Here is a 24929-nt window from a genome sequence, read left to right as displayed (position 1 = left end):
ATTAAAAAAAAAAGAGAGAGGAGGAGGAGGAAAAAAGAAAGGAGAAAACAAATTGCGGTACTTCACCTGGGCCAGCAGAATAGCACATGGTAAAGGGGCCAATTCCCTATGATCTACACACTAACAAAGTTTAGGTCTCAGACAGTGGCGATTTAGTACCCTCTAGCACATTTCACATGTAGTGAAACATTTGGCTGTTTACCTCTTGTCCTGATGTATCTGCTTTATTGATTTGCCCTCAATTGTCCTAAGGAGAGTGGTGAAATGAAGACACTAAAAATGGCAACACTGGAAGTCAATGTCCACTCATGTGGCAAACAGTATATACTGAAATTGTGCCAAAATAAAACTGAATTTTGTTTCAGAAATAATTTCCAAATGTACTTCTAGGACAGATGCAGACATCCGACATACAGGCAGCTAGATCACTAAAATTTTCAGCGAAGAATGACCAAAAACAGCACTGAAGCATTTTCCAAAAAAAAAAAAAAAAAAAAAGGTTTATGAAAGAGACAGTATAATGCTAACTACTATACAACTGAAACTCTAAGTGAGGTGATATTCTACTAATTATGTGTAACAAGGATTTTTAAAATTATTTTTATTTTTTAATTTATTAAATAGAGATGAGAGAAACTGAGAAGGGAAATAGAGGGAAAGAGACAGAGAGACACCTGCTTCATTACTCGTGAAGGTGGGGATCAGGAGCTCGAAACTGCATCCTTGTACTGTGTAATATGTGTGCTTAAACAGGTGTGCCACTGCCTGGCCCCTGTAATATGGGTTTCTAGATATCTATAAACTTTCAATACTTATAAAGAAAAAACAATAAAATGATAGTGATGAAAAAAATGGTGGTAGGCTTTTTAAGAATTGAAACTTATTCAACTTTGTATTTCCTGCACCTTAAGACATTTTAAAAATGTACATCCCACCTAATTTTCCTTAGGTATAAATTTAAATGAATTTATCTTTCCTACATTATTTAAAGTTGCCGTTGTGCCAACCAACTCAAAATAAAACAGTAATTAAATACTAAAGAAAAAAATGGAAAGGAAAAACCCAGAAATGTGTTCAATAAGTTATTTTTGTTATTATTCTAATCTAGCCAAAGTGTACTTTGAGCAAATACAGGCTTACAAAAGAAAATGGGTGTTTCTAGTGACCAAGTTAAATTAGAGAGGGCTTTTAATTTCTTAAGATCTTATTTCTAGAGTTTACATTCTTTTTTTAATGTCTGCTAAAGCAGCTGGAAAATTAAGGATCAAATTTTTCTTTCACCAAATTCAACCACTATCTCCTTAAGGCAGATATTTTACTGAACTCTCCAAAGCACTGTGCTGAAAGACAGAAACAGGCAAAGGGTATGGATCGAGTTACAGAAGCCAGATTTTCCACCCTCTGCACCCCATAAAGAATTCTGGTTCCCAGTTCAAGCCCCTAGTTCTCCATCAACAGGGGGGTTGCTCCCCACGTAGTGAAGCAGGTCTGTAGGTATCTCTCTCTCCCTCTCTATCTTCCCTTCCTCTCTCAATTTCTCCAGTAACAAAAAAAAAAAAAAAAAAAAGGAAAGCCCCGCTTCCAGGAACAATGGATTCATGCTAGCATCAAGTCCCAGTGATAACACTGGAGGAAGGAAAAAAAAAAAATTTGGTCCACCAAAAAGTACTTAATCAAATATCTTCTACTTAGATACCTACCTCATCTACTTCCTATTTCACTTCCCTCAATAACTCTTAAGTCTAACTTTGTCAGATAGAGTAAGGACTACAGAAGCTGGATAAAAGCAAGAGACCAGCTTTTTGATCACTACCAGACCACCTACCATCAGGGGCCCTAGTTAGGGGATGCCCACCCAGATATATGAGCCTAGACCTCTAACAGATCTCTCTCTCTCCACCATCACTGGCCATCTCTATCAGGAACAACAGGGGCCCTAGTTAGGGGATACCCACCCAGATATGTGAGCCTAGACCTCTAATAGATCTCTCTCTCCACCATCACTGGCCATCTCTATCAGGAACAACATCATAAACCCTCCTGGAGGCCTCTATAGGACCTAGCCCCCAATGTAGAACAACCGTGGTAGAAACTGTCCCGTTCTCCAAAGGGAGGCTGGTCAGCATACTCTGCCACTTGAGGAAGACTGGTCCTGAAATGAGTGCAGCATAGAATGTCCCTAGCTGTGACCAGGGACTGTGAGCTCAGACTGACAGGGATGCAGAGGCTACACAGGCTCCTGTGCTGAATATGAAGAGTTATGGGCCCTAAGCCAGACTGATAGGGTTTACAGTTAATGGTATTTATGTAGGTTTCCCATGTTTGGGAGCTACTCTCTGCCCTGATCCAGCTTTCTAGTCCTATTCCCAACTCTGACATCATCTTCCTAGACAATACTTTCAGCCCACCTGCATGTTAGCTGTAAGGCTTGGGCAAAAATTAGTAAAGTCATGGGCCCCTTTGAATATACCTAAATTAGACTTCCTAGCTTCTTCCAACATGAAGACCCCAAATCTCATCTGCTATACTCTTACCTTTTTGTTCCTGATTGTTAAACAACTTGTTCTGCTTTCCATCTTATTGCCTTTAAGTCACCAAGTTGCAGATCCTACCATGACGCAAACCTGACTTCCCTTAGCAGACGACCTCACCACTGTGTCTTGGAAACCCACCTCCCCAGAGCCCTGCCCTACTACAGAAAGACAGAATCAGGTTGGGGGTATGGATCGACCTTCTAATGGCATGTCCAGCAGAGAAGCAATTACAGCCAGGCCTTCCACCTTCTGTACCCCATGAAGATCTTTGGTCCATACTCCCAGAGGGATAAAGACTAGGGAAGCTTTCAATGGAGGGATGGGATACATAACTCTGGTAGTGAGAACTGTATCCCTCTTATCTCACAATCTTGTTGATCATTATTAAATCACTAATAAAAAAGGGGGAAGGAAGGCAGTAGCACAGTTAAGCACACATGGCAGAGTACAACAACCAGTCCAAGTACCCTATAATTTGAGCCCCTGGCTCCCCACCTGCCAGGGAGTTGCTTCATGGGCGGTGAAGCAAGTCCACAAGTGTCTTTCTCTCCCCCTCTCTGTCTTCATCTCCTCTCTTGATTTTCCTCTGTTCTATCCAACAACACCAATAATAACAACAGCTATAACAATAACAAGGGCAACAAAATGAGAAAAATGGCCTCCAGGAGCAGTGGATTGGTAGTGCAGGCATCGAATCCCAGAGATAACCCTGGAGGCAAAATTAATTAAATTAAATTAAATTATTTTTAAAAAGGGGGAAAAAGAATTTTAGTTCATACTCCCAGTGGGATAAAGAATAAAAAGAAGCTTCCAATGGAGGGGATGGGACTTGGAACTTTGGTGGTAAGGACTGTGTGGAATTATACCCCTGTAATCTTACAATCTTGTTAATCATTATTATATTACTAATTAAAAAAAACAAATACATCCTGAAGACTATCGTGTTTAAAATATCGGTAAGGTGCAGCCTCAGGAGAAATAGCTCAGCAAGTAGAGTGCAGGACCTTCCTGCCTGGGGTTCCTGGATCAATCCCCAGAGCCTCAGGCTCTCTACAGTCCTACTGTGGCTTCTCTCTGCCTCTCTGCCTCTCTATATCTCTCATTCTCTCATGTGCAACTCTGTCCAGCTCATAGGAAATAAGTAAAATACATTTTTTTTTTAAACAACCGGTAGCCAGTATTTCTTTCTCTTTCCTTACTCATTCAACGAGAAAGGCCGGCAAATGCAAACATGATAAGTAATACCAGTTATATCTACAATAGTTCTTAACCACAAACATCGAAATCTGTTTCACCTACGTTGGCTTTCTAAGGAAGGCATCTTCTTAAAATCTTATAAGTGTATTACATTTTTTCCACAATAGTTTTCACTTCTAATGATATGAGACTCATTATGAAAATACTTAAGACTCTTAAATGTTCGTGTTACTACTTAATCAAGGAGATCAATCTTTTTCACGAAGCTCCGTACTATTTCGATTGCAAGTGCCTCTGTCGGCAGAGGTTCATTGTAAGGAAAAAAAAAAGAATTTTGCCCAGAGTACCAGCCCTCAATAAAATATGTTAATAATGAAAACCTCAAGTATGAGAAACCAAGCTTTGTGTGGAAAAAAAATAAATCATTTAGGTGAAAGGGGAACAAACATTCAATTGAAGGATAAGGCAGCTCTGAGGGGAAATATGCATATGAATGAAGTTTATGAAACTGGTTCATGCCTAGGGAAGAAAAAAATTAGTTTATTTTAAAGTCGTGCATAAAGTGTTTTCCATATTGTAGGATAAATTATTTATAGAAATATGTACATCCAACTTTAGAGATAGCATTTTTTTTTTTAAGATTTTGAGTTCTATGGAAGGAATTAGAAATAAGAACAAAGTGCTTTATATGTCTAATGTTTTGAAAATCCATTTTAATGCATGTTAAAACACACACACACACACAGCAAAGATCCAGGCCAGGGAGCCAGCATTATGGTTATGCAAAAAAAAAAAAAGAGAGAGAGAGACTCCCGGGTTCTATACTTGGCACCTCGAAAAGTCAGAGCTGAACAATACTCTGGTTAAAATAAAATTTAAAAAAGATCTCTTAAAAAGGAAAAGATTCACAGGGGTAGCGCAGCAGGTTAAGCGCATGTGGCATGAAGCCCAAGGACCGGCGTAAGGATCCTGGTTCGAGGACCCGGCTCCTCACCTGCAGGGGGGTCCGCTTCACGAGAGCGGTGAAGTAGGCCTGCAGGTGTCTGTCTTTCTCTCCCACCCTCTGTCTCCCCTCCCCTCTCAATTTCTCTTTGTCCTAGCCAACAACAACAACATAGAGCCGGGTCCTCGAACCAGGATCCTTACGCCGGTCCTTGGGCTTCATGCCACATGCGCTTAAATTGCATCTATGGTTGTATGAGAAGCGTAAACAATGATAAGTAACAATGCATAACAATGATAAGTAACTCTAAAGTGTATGACAAAATTTATCTTGAATTTCTAAAATTAATATGACAATTATCAATTCATGAACACTAGAGGGCAGTATAACACTAAGATGAATATTTAAATGCCTTCCCTATAACGGGCAATGGCAAAGCAGTATGTTTTCTTGGAAAAAAAATCAAATCATATCACGTATTCTTTTTTTCAGCTGTTAGAGCACAAAACAGTCTTTAGTGTATCATTTTCGGTGTAACTTACTTTGCAAAATCCAAATAAGAAACATGTCCATGGTAAAACCCTGGCTTCATCTCTTTCCAGGAAGTTATATTTTTTACAAATCGCACCTGAAACAAAAAGAACATGCTCATTACTTATGTATAATCTAAAGAAAGTAAAGTCTGATAATAAAATTAATTTCTAGTTTGGAATATTACACCAATCACAGTGGTATGACAATTACAGACTCGAAACACCAGTTTAAACTAAGGAAAGCATTGTGCGTTCTGTAATAACTAATTCATCATAGAGCTACAACCATGCTCAGAAAAAAAAAGTTACACAGTGTAGTCATTTGCCACACTGCTTTGCAAGTATATTTACATGGGGTGAGAACCAACACACAGTGAGGAAAGTAGCCGTCAGTTCAGGAATAATCCTTCCATGCAAATCGTAACAAAAGTTTTTTTTTTCCCCCAGAGACTTTGTAATTAATTTTATCAATGAATCAAAAATTTATCTTTAAACTGAAATGATGATAGGAAAAGTGATGACCAAAGATGTCAATCTAAAGCAGGTGTCATACTGGTTAAAAAAAAGGATTAATATGATGTCATATGGGTAAATCTTTTAATTTTGAAATTACTATGTAAATTTAGTTTTTGGTCCGTGAGGGTTATTACTGAGACTCTAAGCCTGCACAATTTCACTGTTTACAGTGGCGCGAGAGATAGAGACAGAGAGGAGAGGAGAAGGAGAACCACAAAAGACAAAGCCTAATACTACAACGACAATAACAGAGGAAGCCTAACACTAGACACTAGTCATCACTGTGAAGCTTCTCTGAGCAGGTGTTCCCATGTGGTGGCTGGGAGCTCAGACCAAACTCACGCATGGCAGTGTGTATTCTACTGTGAGAGCTAATTCCCAGGCAGCAGTATCTAAATTTACTAGAGTTTTATGGACATAAACTATTACTGTGAAAAATAAGTGCAGATTTAGTAAAATGCTTAATAACTTGTTAATCTAGATAATCCTAAGCATCCCAGCTGCAAAGCACAGATAACACAATTTCTCAAAGGAAAATGTTACATAATTCTGATAAGCAAATCTGCAAGATTTCCAAGCAGTCAAGACTCCCTTCTGGGATCTGGTGGTAGCACACCTGGTTGAGGACACATGCTGCCATGTGCAAAGATCCATGTTCAAACCCTTGAAGGCCCTGTGTGTGTGTGTGGGGGGAGTAGCTTCACAAGTGGTGAAGCAGTGCTGCAGGTGTCTCTCTTTCACATTCCCTCTGTTTCCCTCTGCCCTACTCAACTACTCTGTTCTAGCAAAAACACCAGGTGAGTTCTGTTTATAAATACTCTATATTGCACCAAAGTAAAAGACTGGGGTGGGGCGGGAGGGTTCAAGTTTATATACCTAACAGGAGTGTGCATGTGTTTTGTCTTTCATCCCATTTGATTAAAGTCTCATTAATAAAGCTCTGGCTGATTTACAACTTGCAATAAACAGAAAGACGCTAAACTGAGATTTACGTTCCCTTTACAAGGAAGAAAAAAACTGCTAAGCAAACAAAAAGATGTCACCACGGTGAAAGCAGCAGCTCACACTAATCTGGGAAAGAGTCTTAGCATTTAAAACACAGAAAGCTGGATAAGGGCAAGAGACCAGTACTCTCTAATGATGGTCTTTTGCTCACTACCAGGCCATCCACCATCAGGGGCCCTAGTCAAGGAATGCTGGGATGCCCACCCAGATATATGAGCCTAGACCTCTAACAGATCTCTCTCTCCACCATCACTGGCCATCTCTATCAGGAATAACATCATAAACCCTCCTGGAGGCCTCTATAGGACCTAGCCCCCAATGTAGAACAACCGTGGTAGAAACTGCCCCGTTCTCCAAAGGGAGGCTGGTCAGCATACTCTGCCACTTGAGGAAGACTGGTCCTGAAATGAGTGCAGCCTAGAATGTCCCTAGCTGTGACCAGGGACTGTGAGCCCAGACTGACAGGGATGCAGAGGCTACACAGGCTCCTGTGCTGAATATGAAGAGTTATGGGCCCTAAGCCAGACTGATAGGGTTTACAGTTAATGGTATTTATGTAGGTTTCCCATGTTTGGGAGCTACTCTCTGCCCTGATCCAGCTTTCTAGTCCTATTCCCAACTCTGACATCATCTTCCTAGACAATACTTTCAGCCCACCTGCATGTTAGCTGTAAGGCTTGGGCAAAAATTAGTAAAGTCATGGGCCCCTTTGAATATACCTAAATTAGACTTCCTACCTTCTTCCAACATGAAGACCCCAAATCTCATCTGTTCTATTCTTACCTTTAGGTTCCTGATTTTTCCCCCCTTTACTAGGGATTAATGGTTTACAGTCAATAGTAAAATATAGCAGTTTGTACAAGTATAATATTTCTCAATTTTCCACACAATTCAACCCCCTCTAGGTCCTCCTCTGCCATCATGTTCCAGGACCTGAACTCCCCCTGTCTTTTATTTATTTATTTATTTTTTAATTTGCATCCAGGATTATCTCTGGGGCTCGGTGCCTGCACTATGAATCCACTGCTCCTGGAGGTCATTTTTTCCCTTTTGTTGCCCTTGTTATTATTATTACTGCTGTCGTTGTTGGATAGGACAGAGAGAAATTGAGAGAGGACAGGAAGACAAAGGGGGAGAGAAAGACACCTGCAGAACTGCTTCACCGCTTGTGAAGCAACCTCCCTGCAGGTGGGGAGCCAGGGGCTCGAACTGGGATCCTTATGCTGGTCCTTGCACTTCACACCATGTACGCTAAACCTGGTGCACTACCACCTGGCCCCCTCACCTCCCATCTTTTACTTTGGTGCAATACACCAAATACAACCCAAGTTCTGCTTTGTGCATTCCTATTTTCAACTTTTTTTTTTTTTAGTGATTTAATAATGATTGATGGTGTGTGTGGGGGGTACAATTCCATAAATTCCCACCACCAGAGTGCCATATCCCATCCCTTCCACTGGAAGGTTCCCTACTCTTTATCCCTCAGGAAGTACAGACCAAAAAATCTCTATGGGGTGCAGAAGGTGGAAGATCTGGCTTCTGTAATTGCTTCTCCGCTGGACATGGGTATTGACAGGTCAATTCATAGTTTCCTGATTATTAAACAATTTGTCCTGATTTGTATCTTAATGTTTTTCATCCACCAAATTGCAGATACTACCAAGACACCAATCTGACTTCCCTGGGCAGACGATGTCACCAATATGTCCTGGAACCCCACCTCTCCAGAGTCCTGACCCACTAGGGAAAGACAGAAATAGGCTGGGGGTGTGGATCCACCTGCCAATGGCCATGTCCCGCAGAGAAGCAATTATAGAAGCCAGACCTCCCACCTTCTGCATCCCACAAAGAATTTTGGTCCCTACTCCCAGAGGGATAAAAAATAGGGAAGCGTTCAATGGAGGGGAGGGGATAGGGCACTCTGATGGTGGGAATTTATGGAACTGTACCCCTCATCTCACAATACTGTCGATCATTATTAAATCACTAAAAAAAAAAAATCTACACCACTGATTGATTCTCATTTTCAAAAGTGATCTCCAAGAACAAAACAACAATTTAATTTCCTCTGAAGCAAGTTTTTAAAAGTCCTTTTCAAAGTATTAATTTGGCTATTTTTTCCATTTAGTCATATTTAATATCCCCGTAGTTTTCTAGAATTTTCTATTTCTACTCTGTTTCCCCCCCTTCATCTGTCTAGTGCAGTTCCTACTTTATCATTCCTACCGTCTCGTCTCTCCTCCATCACTCATCTTATTTTCATTTATTTTCTTCATCTTTTTTTTTTCTAAGGAAGGGAGGGTCATGAGGGGGAGGGGCTAGTTTTTTTTTTTTTTGCCCAATACTTACAGAAAATTCTGGAATGTGGGGCCGGAAGAAATAGAAAAGGGCAAGAAAGCGTCTACCTGGCTCACTGTTTCGATTCTTACTGGCAGACTGGCACTGATCAAAGGTGAAACGTTAGGCAAAAGGGAGTAAAATGTCATAGTACCAAAAAGAAGTTAAAGTGAATAAAGACATGGAAAACTCTGGCATTGGAGAAGGACATAAAGTCACAAAGAGAATTTCCATTCTCTGACTGAAATAGGCTATCAAAAAAAAAGATAATTCAGAAGCAGTAGTTAGATATAGTACATGAAAAGAGATGTTTTTATGGCTAGCCTGGAGCAGATCTTCCACTGTAATTTTTGTCAGATTTTATAACTCAAGCAGAGCCAGGCTAGCAAGTAATCAAAAGACACCTTTAGGGAAAACACAAGCAATGGAGGTAGTGGTGATGTGATTTATTTGCTTGTTGAATCAGATCTGAGCCAGGAGTACAGGAAAAAGCTAAGGAAGTACCATCTCACTAACAGTGTATGTAGACCTACACACTTAATAAATTAATCTCAACATTATGATCATCTGTAATCACAAAAGAATTTGTTTTGAATACTGTGGCCAAATTCCAACTTTGTAATTACTACCTACTGAATGAATACTACCATTAACTTGGTTAATTACTATATACCAAACTCCTACTCATATACACTTAAAGTAAGCATGTGTTAGACAGCCAGGGGCGGTTTCGAGACTAAACTAGAGAGATTTTTCTCTACAAGGAAGGAAACTGAGTAATAGTGACTAAAAATATAAAAAAGGTTCACCAGAGAGAGATGAATTCATATCTTGATTCAGGTTCAAAAATGTATTTTTCCTCTTTCTTTCTTCCTTCTTCTTTTCTTTCTTTTGCTTCCCTCCCTCCTCCGCCCCCTCTTTCTTTCTTTCTTTTGGTAGAAGGATATGTGTGTGAACCAAAACACTGGGGGTAAGGGTAGATCACGTTACTATCACTCAGGAGGGCCTACCTGCCAGTAACCATCATCATGACACTATGCTTAATTCAGAATTACATTCAGATTTGAAATATATTTATTCATTCCGTTAAAAAAAAATGATGGCATATCTGCTATGTCCCAGGCACTACTTCAACCACCAGGTTAAATACAATGGTGAAGAAGACAGGCAAGGTGTCCAATCTTTGTGGCGTTTATGTTACAGCACATGAAGACAGGCAACAAACACATCTGTCAGTACAAAGAAAGGCAGAGTAAGAAGAGTCTCACCGTCACTTGGAAGACATAGCATGTTCAAGTACTGTATTTCTTTTCTTCTTTTTTAATTTTTAAAATTTAATTTGCTTCCTCCCCCCTTTTGTTGCCCTTGTTGTTGTAGTTTTTATTGTTGTCATTGATGTCGTCATTGTTGGGTAGAACAGAGAGAAATGGAGAGAGGAGGGGAAGACAGAGAGGGGGAGAGAAAGATAGACACCTGCAGACCTGCTTCACCGCCTGTGAAGCGACTCCCCTGCAGGTGGGGAGCGGGGGGGGGGGGGGGCGCGCTCAAACTTGGATCCTTCCACTGATCCTTGCACTTAGCGCCATGTGCGCTTAACCCACCGCGCTACTGCCTGAGACCCTGTTTTTCTAAAAGAATGTAACTGAAGCTGAAACCTCAATCAAATGGTTAACATGAAGCCATGAGAGTATGTTTAAAGAGGAAACAGTAAATGCTGAGGCCTGAAAGTGGGAAATGCATGGTGCATTCAGTGAGCTGAAAGGTCAGTGCAGCTAATCACGAAAAGGTTGAAGCAATGGATAAGAACTGGAATTTAAAAGAAGCCTGTGAGCTTAGATAAGAAATTTGGATTTTGTTGGGGGGGAGTAGAAACACGCACTTAGAGAGAATGTACTTCGTCATCCTGAGAAGATTACAATATGCACCTTCCCCAGACCCCACTGAGAATCAAGTTCCAGATCTTTACTATTCACACCACGGAGCAAGGACCAGAGGTATCAGTTGTGGCATCTAGTAAAGCATTTTAGAAATTCAAATGTCAGAATTCCTGAGTCATTCTCACTTGGAATCTGTACTTCGAGTGATGATCTGCATACACATTAAAAGCACTTGTCTAAAGTGTCGCTCTAAAAAAAGTCAGTCCATGCAGCTATTATTGAACCAGAGGCTTTAATGCAAATGATGAGAAGTTAGATTAACAGTGCATTAGAAGAAAAAAAAAGACTCATTTGTCCTATAAAGAATGAAATTCTGGGTATCTCTAACATCTAGCAGAAACAAGTAAAAGATGACGCTAGAGAGAGCAAAAAGGGGCCATGAAAAATTATAAAAGATGCTGGCTCCCCACCTGCAGGGGAGTTGCTTCACAGGTGGTGAAACAGGTCTGCAGGTGTCTGTCTTTCTCTCCCCCTCTCTGTCTTCCCCATATCTCTCCATTTCTCTCTGTCCTATCCAACAATGACGACAACAATAAAACAAGGGCAATAAATGGGAATAAATAAATAAATATATAAAAAAAAGAACTCTGGCCATTCCATGCCTCACCCCAGCAACTCTTAAAAAAAAAAAGATGCTGCCATTTAATATAGTTATTATTGTTATTACTATTATTGTTGCTACTATTATTATTATAAAAAGGATGATTACACTGCTCCCAGGGTGATTTCTTTTTTTTTTCCCTCTTTCAGATAGAGAGACAGGTAGACAAAAACGGAGACATTCAGAGAGGGAAAAAGACACCAGCACACTGGTCCACCATCTTTCAGCTTTTCTAGTGCCATAATGCTCCCATGTGGTACAGAGGCTTGAAATGGGGGCTTGAAACAAGAAAGGTGAGCCCCCTTGATGAACACGAGCTCTGCTTCCTTCCCCAGAGTAGTGAAAGATAAGAAGGCCTTCAACTCAGAGATGTACTCATGAGGATGTGAGGGTTATTTGGATGTGACATCTGTCACCCTACTGATCAAGGAGGTTGATTCGGCTGATCTGGGTGGCTAGTGGCTTCTCTCAGGGCTCCAGGTGTGTTTGAGGACGACCTTTGCAGAACAGAGGCGGACTTGTCTTCAGTCAAAGGTGTAAGAGTGGTGGGGCTCTCCTGCTAGAACCTTTAAACAATCTCTCAAGACCTATTTATGAGACTGGTTCCCCATTTCCTGTCAACTCCTGCTCATTAACTGAGTAAACATCCATCTCAGAAACAGGTCTTATGATTAAGTCCACTTCATTCTAAACTTGGTCTTCTTATGCCTTGTAGTCATGCTTGCCTTTTAATTTCATTCTAAACTTGGTCTTCTTATGCCTTGTAGTCATGCTTGCCTTTTAATTCCATTATTCTAATGTTTTCACTTCTCATATGTCACTTTTCTAAATTTGAAAAATTCCTAACACACATAAAAATGGAAGCAACAATCAATATATGTATACTCTAAGCTAAGATTCACTGTCAGGGCTGGGTGATGGTGCACCTGGTTGAGTGCACACATCACAGTGCCCAAGGACCCAGGTTCAAGCTCCCGGTGCATACCTACAGGGAAAGCTTCACGAATGGTGAAACAGTGCTGCAGGATTCACCCACTCTCTCTCTCTCTCTCCCTCCCTCCCTCCCTTCTCTCAACTTCTCTGTCTCTATCCAAAATAAGTAAATGAATAAAAACATTAAAAAAAAAAAAAAAAAAAAAGACGCACTGTCAACATCCTGAGGTCTAGGAGTATAGCTTACTGAGGAGAGCATAGATCTGTGAGGCATGAGAACCGGGGTACAAACCTTGGCACTACATGGGCACCACCTGGCAGCACAGTGGATGGCATTGGAATAGCTCCCTGGATGGTGGAGTTGGGCTTCGGTGTCTATTTTCTCTCTCTCTTTCCTTGTCGTCATAGGGGGCCTCACTATTTACTCTGAGCTGACCTTTTCAGAAAAAGACAGAGGCAGAGAGGGAAAGAAAACAGCACTCAAGTCGCCCCCAGTGTGGTGGGTCTAGGTTTGAACTTGGGTTGCAGGAATAGCGAAACAGGCACTCTATCCCAGTGAGTTATTTCGCTGCTCTACTGTCTTCTTCTCTCTGAAAAGTGTTTGTCTTTCACACCAGGACCACACACATACAGACATTTTCTTCTGAACCATTTGAAAGCAAATATAAGACAGTTATGACCAAGACTCTAGTCAAAGAATATATATGACATTTGGTTTTCATGTCTCTTGAGTGTCCCCTGGTCTAGAAAGAGGATAAATCACCATTTCCTAAACCTAGACGCTTTTGGTTGTTATGACACTGACTCTTTGGAAGAGTTTAGAGAATGTTGGATCACGGAGCTACCATCATGGTTATGCAAACAGATTCTCATGCCTGAGGTCCCCAAGTCCTGGCCTGAATCTACTGCAGGACCATAAGCCAGAGCTCAGCACAGCTCTAGACACACACACACACACGTGTGCACACACACACGCATACGCACACAAACATACACATGGAGAGAGGGAGAGAGGGAAAGGGGGAGGGAAGGAGAGAAGGAGTTTTCTTTTTTTTTTTTTAAATTTTTTTAAAAAAAAATTTTTATATTAATTTTCTCTTGTTGCCCTTGTTGTTTTTTATTGTTGTAGTTATTATTGCTGTTGTTGTTGTCATCATTGTTGGATAGGACAGAGAGAAATGGAGAGAGGAGGGGAAGACAGAGAGGGGGAGAGAAAGACAGGCACTTGCAGACCTGCTTCACCGCTTGTGAAGCGATTCCCCTGCAGGTGGGGAGCCGGGGGCTTGAACTGGGATCCTTAGGCTGGTCCTTGCGCTTCGCGCCATGTGCGCTTAACCCACTGCGCTACCGCCCAACTCCCAAGGAGTTTTCTATAATATAGCTTTGACTGTTTCCTCAAGATATGATCCAGGTCAAGTATTTTAGTGAAGAATATTTTTGGCTAAATGTTCTAATGAGAATATAATAAACTGATGCTTTCCTAAGTAGACAGTCGCTAGAAGAAGAAGACAGTCACCATAGCTTCTACACTTACATGGCCTTGTTTTTCATTTCTTTGATATTTCCCTAAAGAATGTAACACAATCTCTGTATAAATGTATATTTAACTGAATAAAAACCTGAATACAGAGTTGATAACCATGTCTGAAAAATAGCAGAATATATACAGCTGTTATCCAATGAATAGTTTTATGCCAGATTGTAAATATTTGGCCTCTTTCACTAAAACATTTCAGCACATAAATAGTTCAGCCAAGAGCTTACCACATGTGTACAAAATATGTCCAGAGACATGGGGCTAAAAGCAGATGTTAAACAAACTGGACTAGTGAGGTTGGAAGGAAAAGAAATATCATAAAAAATTGATAAGTGAGCTGGGCTTTTAGTAGTAGATGAGAATTTTAGTAAGTGTAATTTAAAAACCTCATCTTTTCTCATTTTTTTTCCTTCTTAAAAGTAGTATACTGCCAAATTCTGGCTTATGGTAGTGGTAGGAATTAAATCTGGGTCCTTGGGTGCCTCAGGATTTCAAGTCTTTTTTGCATAACCACTATGCTACCTTCCACTCCCCAAACCATCCTCACCTTTTAAACTTCACTTAAGTCTGATACTGCTTACAAACTATTTCTTAGAGAAGATAAGCAAAACAAGGCATGTGATTCCTACTCAAATGCTAAAGTAGTTGGAAACAAAACACCAGGTCAACAAGAAACTCGGTACTAAAATAAAAGTATGTTATACGAACTGGGGTTCAAGGAGTATTTTAGGGATGATTACTTTCAAGGCATCGCGGATAGCTATAAGTTTACATTTAGATACAACTTGATACAAGTGAAATATCAATGCTGCCGTGCAAAGAGAAATGATGCAGTAACTGTGACTTCTTTGAGGGATGCTGTCTATAGAATAAAAGGCTATAAATAATTTAGATGTTGTATATTAGAATCCACCTGGGATCTAACCTATTCCTTGTCCTGACCTAGCTTTGAACTATAAGCTGACATTTTCAAGTTTTAAGTGTTGTCCACTATGTAATCTCACCACTCTTAAGACAGTATTTTATGCTTTTCTTCTGTTGGCTTTCCCCTAACAGATATATAACTAATATACTGTTGAAATAAAAAACAGAAGCATTATCTCATCCAAATGCAACTGGAAAAATGCATTACTACATGATGCCTATAAATGTCTTACATAGACAGTTTCTGTAGATTTATATTTTTGGTGGGGGTAGGGAAGGTAGGTGGTATTGTCAGTCATCTTTACCATGCTAGACACAAAATAACTCCCAAAACTGAATAAGCAAGCTAACAGTATTTTTCTAAACAAACAAACAAACAAAAAAAACTCAGTAAGTCTAAAATGATATGTGAGCATTGAGAAATGTTGCTTTTAAATCAAAATCTACACTCTAAAAAGCAGTCATGCAAATAGATTTAAAACTATTATCCACCAAGTAAAACCTGATTATTCGGGATACTTGTCACTGAGAGATACAATATTACATAATGAATAGGCTTTATGACCCACTTAGCTCAACAAGCTCATGTTTCTTCTCCTTTACAGAAGAGGTATTTGGTTGGCTGATGGGCACAGATTTTCGGTTCTGTGAGAAAGAGTACTATGGTTACTGCAGAGAGCCAAGAATTCTAAGGGCAGATGATATGCCACATACTACTGGCCTTTATAAAAAAGTACCCTAGCAAGGAAGTATAAGTTAACCATGTTTTTAAAATCTTCTCATATTTCAATACAGGAATAATGCTAAATAATGGGGTAGTGGTCAATTCTAGAACAATTTCATCTACATTAAACACATTCTAGTTATATAACTAACACACATTTATTTTTCATAAGGCTACCCTAAGATAGTACTTGATCCTAGACAATATTTTTAGATAGTAACTTATCATGGGGTACAGTTCTCATCCCATTCAATATTTATAGAGAGGAGCTTATTTAGATTTACAGAGAGGACTTCAAGAATATATATATATATTCAGTGAGGAAGCAATTACAGAAGCCAGACCTTCTACCTTCTGTACCCCATAATGATCCTGGGTCCATACTCCCAGAGGGATGAAAAATACAGAGTTCTAGAGAACTGTGTAGAACTGTACCCCTCCTGTCCTATGGTCTTGTCAGTGTTTCCATTTTATAAATAAAAACTAAAAAAAAAAAAAAAAATAGGGAAGCTATCAAGGGAAGGGATTGGACATGGAGTTCTGGGGTTAGGAATTGTGTGAAATTGTACCCCTCTTATCCTATGGTCTTGTCAGTATTTCCATTTTATAAATAAATTAGTAATAATAATAATAATAATGTATATGCTAATATGGCTAAAATGTAAATGTTTCCTAAAATAATTTATATTTTAGTTAAAACTATTTCATTAAATTAGCAATCCATTTATCTAAGTGTGTGCATGTGTCTGCCAGGGCTTCACTTCTCCAAGCCAATTTTCTCAGGGAGAAAGAGAGGAGGGAGGGATGGGGGAGGGGGAGAGAGAATGGCAAAGAGACAGAGAGAGAGAGAAAGAGAGAAAGGTATCATCACACCCAATCCTCCATCCATGTGATGTGGGCCATGCTTGAACCTGAATCACATATATAGCAAAGCAGGCATCTCTCTAAGGTGAGCCATCTTGTTGGCACCATCTAAAATTTCTTGACAACTTTAGAGGTAAGAGTTTGTCAGAATATAAACCATAATGCCTGTTGCCCAGGAGTTGACAGCTAACATTTATATAAATTACTAGGAAAGCTAAAGGTGAAATTCAGAGCCTAGTCACAAAACAGAGCCATATACACCATCGGTAGTCATTGAAAGCTCTATCATAGATTGAGATAATGTAATAATGTTTTACTGCAGAGTATCATACAAAATATCATTCCTATTTCTAAAAGATATCATACTTTTAGAATGATTGATAAAGCTGTAGGCCAATTTGAAAAAGATTGGTTGTATAAAACCTGTAATGTCCTGCAGTGGTAAAAGTCCTGACTTCAGGCTAGAGGGAGCAGGAACATGGGATACTGTCTCCCTTAAATCACTGTTGGGCAGACAAAGTGCTTTGAGCAAACAAGTTACTTGACAATAGAACATCTTACTTTGAAAATGTCATTAGCACAGGAACCAACTACAGTGCTTGTAGCATTTTTACTGGCACCTTGGCCTCAGAGTCCAATACCAATAAAGAGGACATCATACTTAAGAGTTTCAATTTTGGGGGGTCGGGCGGTGGTGCAAAGCGCAGGGACTAGCATCAAGGATCCCGGTTCGAGCCCCCCAGCTCTCCACCTACAGGGGAGTCGCTTCACAGGTGGTGAAGCAGGTCTGTAAGTGTCTATCTTTCTCTCCCCCTCTCTGTCTTCCCCTCCTCTCTCCATTTCTCTGTCCTATCCAACAATGAACATCAACAATGGCAATAATAATAACCACAAGGAGGCTACAACAACAAGGGCAACAAAAAGGGGGAAAAATGGCCTCCAGGAGTGGTGGATTCATGGTGCAGGCACCGAACCCAGCAATAACCCTGGAGGGGGGGGAAAAAAAAAAGCTTCAATTTTCTCTCTTAAAAATCTGAACTGTTAATTCATTTATTTTACTAATATCTGAATACATTACTATGTTCAAGAAAATGTACAAACTACAAGGAATATAAAATTACACAGAAGTTTGGTTTTGTCCTTTCCTTTAAGAGAATCATTGGGACCACTGGGGTCAGTTTACAAATCACTCATGTTCCTTCAAAAAGTGAAATCTGAGTAAGAAGAAGTCTCGGGAAATATTTGTGTACTCCTTCCCTGATGGTGTTTACCTGATCTTGTAGCGACATCACTGGATTATTCTTGGTAGTGTTGATGTGGAGAACATGATATCTATTCTTTGCACACAGGTCATAGGCAATATTGGTAAAAGACGTGCTTGCGGTTTTGGGGACTCTGTTATAAATGATCACCATGTCTTCTTCCTCATCTAAAGTTGCATCCTGCCGAGGGCCATCCATTGTCTGTCGCTGCTCAATTTCTCGGACTTCATGTCTCGCAATAGCCCTTTCTGGAAAGCCAAACAGAGACAGGCTCAGTTTTTTAAAGATCGGATAAGGAAGTTAGAAAACCCAAAAGATAATTGCCTATTTCTGGAATAAAAATATTCTTACTCAATAGGAATAGCTGAAGAAATGCTTTGCAAATGAACATTTTAGAATGACCTTTGAAGGATAATAATTATGCAGGTCAAGAGCAAAACAAGCAAACAGAACCCAAGTTGTCAAATTTGAACACCACTGACCTGAAGTTCCTTCAGCACATTTTGAAAGTCACTTTGCATTATAGTGGATTTTCTCAAGCCTAGATTAATTCTCAAACACACAAAGATTGCATAGAATATTAAAATTCACACCTAGAAACTAAGTTACTTATAAATTTAGCTAAGATTAGTGAGAGTTGTTACTTGCGGATTAGTTACTCCCTGATTTATCTAAATGCAGTGGGGTAGGAATTTTATCTTTCAAACAGCCTCAAACTGTCATTATAGTTCATAGGTGTGACTTCAGGTCAGTAGAGTTCAGAAACAACAGCATACTTCCCCACCTTCTCGATATTTCACTACACCTAAGTCTGAATGTATTGCAGGATTCCTTTAAGTCAAATCATCTATCATTCACTTTAAAAAGCAGTTGTTTTTTTTTTTTTGCTTTCCACTCCTCTGTATTTAATAGAAACGTTATGCTCAAACCCTTTTGAGAACAAGAAAGGATGAAAGGAACGGAAGAAGAAACCAGGGGAAGTCTCTTAACAAGGTCGCGCACTACTCTGCACAGAGACAGATGCTCACACACACAGCAGCACCTGCTGCTACCACCAGATCCTGTGCAAACTATCTCACCTGCCTTGAGCACTTTTCCATTCTCCCCTTGCTCAGTCAGCCCTGCCTACTGAGTGCCTCGGCCTTCACATGGAATTTAATAATCACTTGTAAGGGAAGCATTAACTGCTCTCCCTAAGACGGTCCAATCACACCAAAGGACAATGTATGTAAGCCTTATGCTACACGTCTTGAAATATCATAATTGCAATTTTACATTACATGTGGTCTGCCTACCATGATGTCCATGGTTTAATTAAGTGGCATGAAAAGCAGTGTGGCTTGGAATAGGGCACTAAAGAAAAAGCCCTGGGTTGAGGGTGAGGGTGGATGTTCGGCTTCATGGGGCGGGGTAGGGGGAGTAGAGGAGAGTCTTTGGTGGTGGGAATGGTGTTTATGTACACGCCTATTAATTTGTAGTCATATAAATCACTAATTAATATGAGAGGGGAAAAAATGGTTGACTGTCTCAAACTTCTTAAAGCACAGACTGAGTCTTTTTAATACATAGGCTGAGTCCTTGATAAATTGACTCTCTTAAAAGCTTAGACCAGGGAGAGAAGCAACCGGTGGCACAGCTATATACAAATAATGTCAAAGGACATACATTATGGTGATGTCGTGTATGATACAGCAAATCCTAACAAAGGGATATTTCAAAGTTAATCCAATTGCCAATTAATGTGATTATAGCAATTGCTATCTATTGTCTTCTTAACCCTAAAACAGCAGGAACCTCCCACTTGCTCTATAGAGCAAGTATTTCCTATAGTATTTCTATAGTATTTCCCCCAGTCCTGGAACCTCTAGAGTAGGGCTCACTTTCCTACATGCTTCTCTCAATTCATAACAAATGATATTGCATCCGCCAATCCCAATCTAATCCACACAATGAGTACCACTCCAGCATGCTTCACTTCAGACTATGTCCAGAGACATCAGGTATGGAATGTCAACCTTTCACCCTCATTACTCAGGTGAGACCTTTCCTTTCATAGGATTCTCTAATTCCATTCCAGGTGGTTCACTTCCTAACAAAGTCCCTAAACCTAGATATAGACCATGTCCTACAAGATAGAGCGTATGCTCACACATATCCATAAATGAGGGCCAAATATATACCTGAAAGCAAAAGTACACAATAGTCTGTAGTGAGTCAGTATCAAGTTCATAATGAAACAGTGTCTACTTAGACTTAGATACCTACTTCCTATTATAGTTCTCTCATTCACTCCAAAGCTAACCTTATCAAAGCCAAGGACTACGAATATGGGCAAGAGACTGGCATATTTTAATGATGATTCTCTAGTCACTATCAGGCCACCCCATCAGCTGGGACCCTACTTGGGGAGTCCTGAGAGTCCCAAACAGACATGATGGGCCTAGACCTCAAATAAATCACTCTCTCCATTGTTACTGGTCATTCTCTATCAGGAACAACAAAACAGACCCCTTTGTGGGCCGCCCATAGGAACTTGCCCTCAACTTGGATCAACAAAGGTAGAGAATGTTTCATCCTCCAAAGGGAGGATAAACAACATACTCTATCCTGCACCTTAGGAAGATGGGTTCAGATACTGGGGCAGCTTGGAACATTCCTACTCATGACCACAGAATGTGAGCTCAGACCTACAGGGATGCAGAGGTCACACAGGGTTCTAACCTGCATATGTGCCCCAGATCACATCAAATCTATGGGGTTTACAGTCAGTAATGTTTATACACCTTTCCCATATTAGGGGGCTACTCTCTTCCCTGATCCAGCTTTCTGGTTCTTTTTCCAGCCATGACATCATCTCCCCAGACAATAACTTGGATCCCCCTGCATATCAGATTTCAGGCTTGGGGGGGGGGGGGAACTAGTACAGCCCCAGGCCCTTTAGAATATAACTAAAATATGCCTACTAGCTATCTACAGAACAGAGACACCCCCACCCCCACCCCAACTCTTCATCTGCACTACTCCAGCCTTTAGGTTCAGGATTAGTCAACAGTTTGTTTGGCTTTGTATGTTAAGTCTCTTTTCAGCCACCTGGTTCCAGACGCTAGCTTGATGCCAACCAGACTTCCCTGGACAGACAATCCCACCAATGTGTCCTGGAGCTCTGCTTCCCTAGAGCCCCACCCCACTAGGGAAAGAGAGAGGCTGGGAGTATGGATTCACCTGCCAACGCCCATGTTCAGTGGGGAAGCAATTACAGAAGCCAGACCTTCCACCTTCTGCATCCCACAGTGACCTTGGGTCCATGCTCCCAGAGGGATAAAGAACAGGAAAGCTGTCAGGGGAGGGGATGGGATACGGAGATCTGGTGGTGGGAATTGTGTGGACTTGTACCCCTCTTATCCTATGGTCTTGCCAATGTTGCCTTTTTATAAATGAAAAATGAAAAGAAAAGCAGTGTGGTATAATTACAACAGCAAGCTCAGGCTTTGAGTAATGTCAGATTATGCATTTCATTATTACTAGTATTCTTATTATTAATGTTTTTAGCTAGAGATAGAGAAGAGTGGGTGAGTGAATGCGCTGAAGCGCCCTCAGTGCAGTGGGGCTGGGCTCAGACCTGGTCGTGCACATGGCAAAGCAGCAAAGCAGCATACTCTCCACGCGAGCTGTTTCACCAGCAGTAGACTGTGTATTTTAAATTCTGGCTTAGCAGATATGGTCACTGTGTTACAGAGAGTATATCCTGGGCTAAGGTTTTAACTCAAAAGCTAATTAATGTTCTGGGCCTGCTGCTTACCAGTAGCAGGATTTGAAACAACAGGAGGAAAAGCTTCTGGATTCTGTATGTACAAGCATAGGTATGTGCACGGAAATATTAACGCGTATGCAGACATGCGTCCCTATTCTATGTTTATTCCTTTTTTCTCCTCCTTTGGGGAGCTCGTTGGGGACGGAGGGAGGATGAGGCGAGCTCAGTGTTGAAGACATGACTAGACTGCTTGTAACAGCCAAGAGATGCTACACAGGAAAGTGAACACACAGGCCGAGAATGAAAAACAGATTCAAACAGAAGAAACGTATCTGGAAGAATCTTGAAAACACCTAAAACTGCCTAGGTAATCTTGAATATGTAGGATTCAAAGAGACTCAAGGACAGAATTTTAGGGACAAGACTAAGAAAGAGGCAGAAAGGAAAAAGGGCATGGGTGGGTTTCTTAAGTAATATATATCAAGGTAGAAAACAGAATCCTCCCCTCCCCCAAATAATCGCTTTCCATATGAACATTTCAATTAAAGTAACAAATAATGCTGTAAGCATGGAGAGGATCTGACAGTTGTCTCAGAATAATAAATATCTACTGAGAGCCTCTAAGCATTATAGTCAATAACTGAAGGGTATATTCCAAACAACCCCAGCTTTCATCACTGTCCAAATCTATTAGTGTTGCTCTGCCCACACTCTTGCTTGTCTTCTATCAAGGGAAATAAACGTGCTATTGACATTCACGTGCGATAGACGTGTAAGAGGCTTCCTCTAGGAACAAAGATACATGTGAAATTGCCTTTACAAGATTCACCTACAATCAAAAGAGCTGGAAAAGCAGATTATGTGTTATTTCATAAATGAGTATCTATCTCACCTACAGGAAACAATGGTTATAGAAAAAAAGGAGTATTAATAATTTTTAAAATTTATTTTTAACACGAGAGAGAGGGGGGGGGTACCAAAGCACTGCTCAGCTCTGGTCTATGGTGAGCTGAGGATTGAACCTGGAACCTTAGAGCCTCAGGCATGAGAGCCTTTTGCATAACCATTATGCTGTCTTCCCAGCCCCCAAGTATTAATAATTTTTATAATTATTTCCTCCATATGTAAACTACTACATGCCCAATTAGTAATTTCAAAATTAACTAATATGATAATCTTAGAATATTTTAAGATATTTTAGCCTGTGGATTTTAAATTTTTTAAGGAGCTGTGAACCTTTGAATATTGAAATTAACATGCTTTAGAAGTTATTCATCCTCTTCTCATTGCATGTATTAAATTATATACACTGTATGTTTGAAGCATTTAAAATATACAAAATGGATATATAGTTAAACAGAAGTCACTAATCTTCTCATTAAAGTAATGTAACTATGCATTTTCTACTTTGAAAGTATTTTATACATTGTTCACACAGGATAATTGCTAATACAGAGGTATGACTAAAACAACATTAAAAAAAAAAAGAGAGAGAGAGATTACAGAAAATCCAGAGAATCTTTATCATTGAAACTTGTTCATAAAACTAAGGCTTACAGGGGTCGGGTGGTAGGCAGCGGATTAAATGCATGTGGCGCAAAGTGCAAGGACCGACTTAAGGATCCCAATTTGAGCCCCAGACCCCCCCACCTGCAGAGGAGTCACTTCACAGGCAGTGATGCAGATCTGCAGTTGTCTATCTTTCTCTCCCCCTCTTTGTCTTCCCTTCATCTCTGTCCTATCCAACAATGACAACGACGACATCAATAACAACAACAACAATAACTACAACAGTGAAACAACCAGGGCAACAAAAGGGGAAAAAAAAAAAAAACAACTAAGGCTTACTGAGTCAAATAAAAGTAGTAACTACTATTGATGGGTAATGACTCTTTTTTTCTCCTTCACAATATTTAAAACCATTACAACTCTGCAGTATGCCAAAATGTCTAGTTATTAAGTATTCAAATAGCAGGTCCATCTCGTTTAAATCAGAGGTACTCTACATCTAGTGAGTGTAGCTTCTTCTGACATCCTAAAATCAATGGAAACGTCTGAGAAGGTATTGCACATTTGTAGTGCACTTAGAGAAAGAACATAGGCACTATACATAAAATACTTAAAATGCTTTTTGAAGTCATATTTGGTTCACGTTTGAATAATGAATTATGGAGAAACTGCTATGTGAGCTATTTTACAGGCGATACAAAATGTATAGCCTGCAAATAACAGGGAGTGTAATCTGCGGGTCATGAAATTACAGCGAGGCCAGGCATGAATGTGTATAGCCATGCACAGGAACAACAACCTCTTCATCAATTCTAGTTTTTTCTAGGATCCTTTTGAAAACAATACATATCTAAGTCCAATAGGCCTTTCCATTTGGTAGGCTACCTGAAAACAAGATGAATATCAAATAAACAATCTAACCGCACACATAAAAAGAAAAACAAAAAAGAAAAAAAAGCTAGAAAAAGAACACAATAAACCCAAAGTCAGTATCAGTGGAAGGAAGGAAACAGTAAAAATGATAGCAGAAATGAACAGAAATTAAAATAATAAGAGTGCAAAAAAAAACCAGCAAAAAGCCAGGAAACTGAAGCAGTAATCATATCTCATGAACAAAAGTCTAGGACTAGACACTTAACTAGTGAGTTCTACAAAACCATAAAAGATGACCTGTTTCCTTCTCAAGAAAGCTTCACGAGTGGTGAAGCAGGGCTGCAGGTGTCTCTCTGTCTCTCTCCTTATCTTCCTCCTGCCTCTCAATTTCCAGCTGCCTATCTAACAAATAAATAAAGATAATAAAACAAGTTTTTAAAGAAAATAGAAGGAATGTATTTTTCAACATAGCAAAGGTTGTAATGGACAAACCAAAAAGTAGCACAGTAGGGGAGCAAAGAAAAGCTATTCATTCCCCTTCTTCTTCTAGCGTTTGCCCTTCTTCCGTAGCCAGTCAACAGCGTCAGGTTGAGCCTGATGTCTGCTTGTTGCTGGCTTTGAAAGTGACTGGGATCCATGTGGATTCAGTCGGCTAGGAAGGATCATCAGTTTCCCCAATGAATGGGGACTCACGGGATGCACCACGAGAGGGTCGATCCAATTCCCCTGAAGCCAGAAGCAAGACAATGCCAGCTCTCACCACTATTATTTAACATAGGACTGGAATGTCTAGTCATAACAATTAAACAAGAAAAAGAAAAAGAGATAAAAAAGAAAATCAGTGGTCCAGGAGATGACACAGTAGATAAAGTATTGGACTCTTAAGTGGGAGGTTCTGATTTCGATCCCGGGCAGCACATGTACCACAGTGATACCTGATACTTTCTTT

The 24929-nt window shown here is 40.1% G+C and overlaps 1 protein-coding gene across 2 annotated transcripts in view; it reads right to left on the bottom strand.

The window, feature by feature from the left end:
• The window catches only part of HS2ST1 (heparan sulfate 2-O-sulfotransferase 1), a 137154-nt gene that overhangs the window by 15221 nt on the left and 97004 nt on the right, over window positions 1-24929 (bottom strand). For both annotated transcript variants that reach the window (XM_060202291.1, XM_007529959.3), the window contains exons 2-3: window positions 17857-18095; window positions 5217-5302 (exon numbers count right to left, since the gene is read on the bottom strand). In XM_060202291.1, the coding sequence (XP_060058274.1) occupies window positions 5217-5302; window positions 17857-18095 (325 nt within the window). The remainder of the gene's footprint in view (window positions 1-5216; window positions 5303-17856; window positions 18096-24929) is intronic.

The sequence above is a fragment of the Erinaceus europaeus genome, chromosome 11 (genome assembly GCF_950295315.1).
Source record: "Erinaceus europaeus chromosome 11, mEriEur2.1, whole genome shotgun sequence".
NCBI classification, from domain to species: Eukaryota; Metazoa; Chordata; class Mammalia; order Eulipotyphla; family Erinaceidae; genus Erinaceus; species Erinaceus europaeus.
This window is presented reverse-complemented; position numbering and strand designations above follow the sequence as displayed.